This window comes from Chaetura pelagica, unplaced genomic scaffold, assembly GCF_000747805.2.
Source record: "Chaetura pelagica isolate M959 unplaced genomic scaffold, ChaPel_1.0 scaffold217, whole genome shotgun sequence".
NCBI classification, from domain to species: Eukaryota; Metazoa; Chordata; class Aves; order Apodiformes; family Apodidae; genus Chaetura; species Chaetura pelagica.
In genome coordinates, this window is record NW_009953903.1 from 384719 (window position 1) to 385800 (window position 1082).

Genomic DNA, 1082 nt, shown 5'->3' on the forward strand with positions numbered 1-1082 from the left:
CAGCAAGCAGAGGGCTGCCATCGACAGGGAGTATGGGCAGGTAAGGAGGTGCCAGCACCCTGGGGACCGAGCGCTGGGCCCCGTCCTTCCCACGCGGTGTGTTCCGGAGCTGAGCCCAGCGATGGGCAGGAATTCTTGGGGCAGAGCAGGGCCTGGCTGCTCCGGGCAGGGCAGTGGGGGGTGGGCTCAGCCTTTTCCCTGCTGGGAGGGCCAGGTCACATCAGGGCACCCGCTGGGGAGCTTTGCTGAGCACAGCATGGCCCAGACCTCGGGTGCTTTGGGAGCCCGGAAGGAAAACCTTGGAGAGGGGGGAGGAAACTGCCTGGCTCTGCTGTCTGCTGGGTCATCGCAGGGCTCTGCACTGTAATGGCAACCCTGGGTCTGCTCCCTGGGACGTTCCTGCCATGTCCCTTGGGAACACCCTGCAGCACAGGTGCCCCAGGTGCCATCTCACCCCACTCTCCCCCTGAGGCTGGGAAGGGATTGTATCCCAGGGTTGGGGTCCTGCTGTGCTTGGCTTTGCTGGGGGCTCTTCTGCAGCTGCTCCTCTCACTGGTCTCCCCTCCCTGATCCAAAAAGGACCACTCTGCCCCAAAACCTGCAGCATGTGGTCTTGTGGTGGAGGCTTTTCCTGCAGGGAGCAGGATGGGGTCCCTGCTGTGGGGAGGGGGTGTGTGCCCCTGCTCTGGGGACCCCCAGGGGGTGGCAGGGGCTGTGTCCACAGGCGCTGCAGCGTCTGGCTGCCCAGTTTGTGAAGAGGGACTGGCAGCGGGGCCGCGGCGAGGCCAGCGACTCCAGGTGGGCTGGGGACACGGGACAGGGAAGGGGACAAGCAGCTGGGACTGGCTGTGCCCATCCCTGGGTCTCCCAGCTGGCCAGACGCCAGCCAGGATTGGGGGTGCCCCTGGGTGGGATGTCCCTGAGGTTGTGGTACTGACTGGGAGGTGACAGCCCAGACTGGGAGGTGCTGGCTGTCCTGCTGGGTGTCCCCCAAAAGCTGGCAGGGAGGCAGGAGATGGAACCCCTGCCCTCCTGTCACCTGCAGGAGCGTGGCTGCCGTCTGGAAGGGTGTGATCGAGGGG

General features: G+C 65.8%; 1 protein-coding gene across 1 annotated transcript in view; it reads left to right on the forward strand.

Annotated features, from left to right (window-relative positions):
- The window catches only part of FCHSD1 (FCH and double SH3 domains 1), a 13864-nt gene that overhangs the window by 2094 nt on the left and 10688 nt on the right, over positions 1–1082 (forward strand). Inside the window, exons 2-3 of the mRNA XM_010001407.1 lie at positions 4–40; positions 725–798. Of these exons, the coding sequence (XP_009999709.1) occupies positions 4–40; positions 725–798 (111 nt within the window). The remainder of the gene's footprint in view (positions 1–3; positions 41–724; positions 799–1082) is intronic.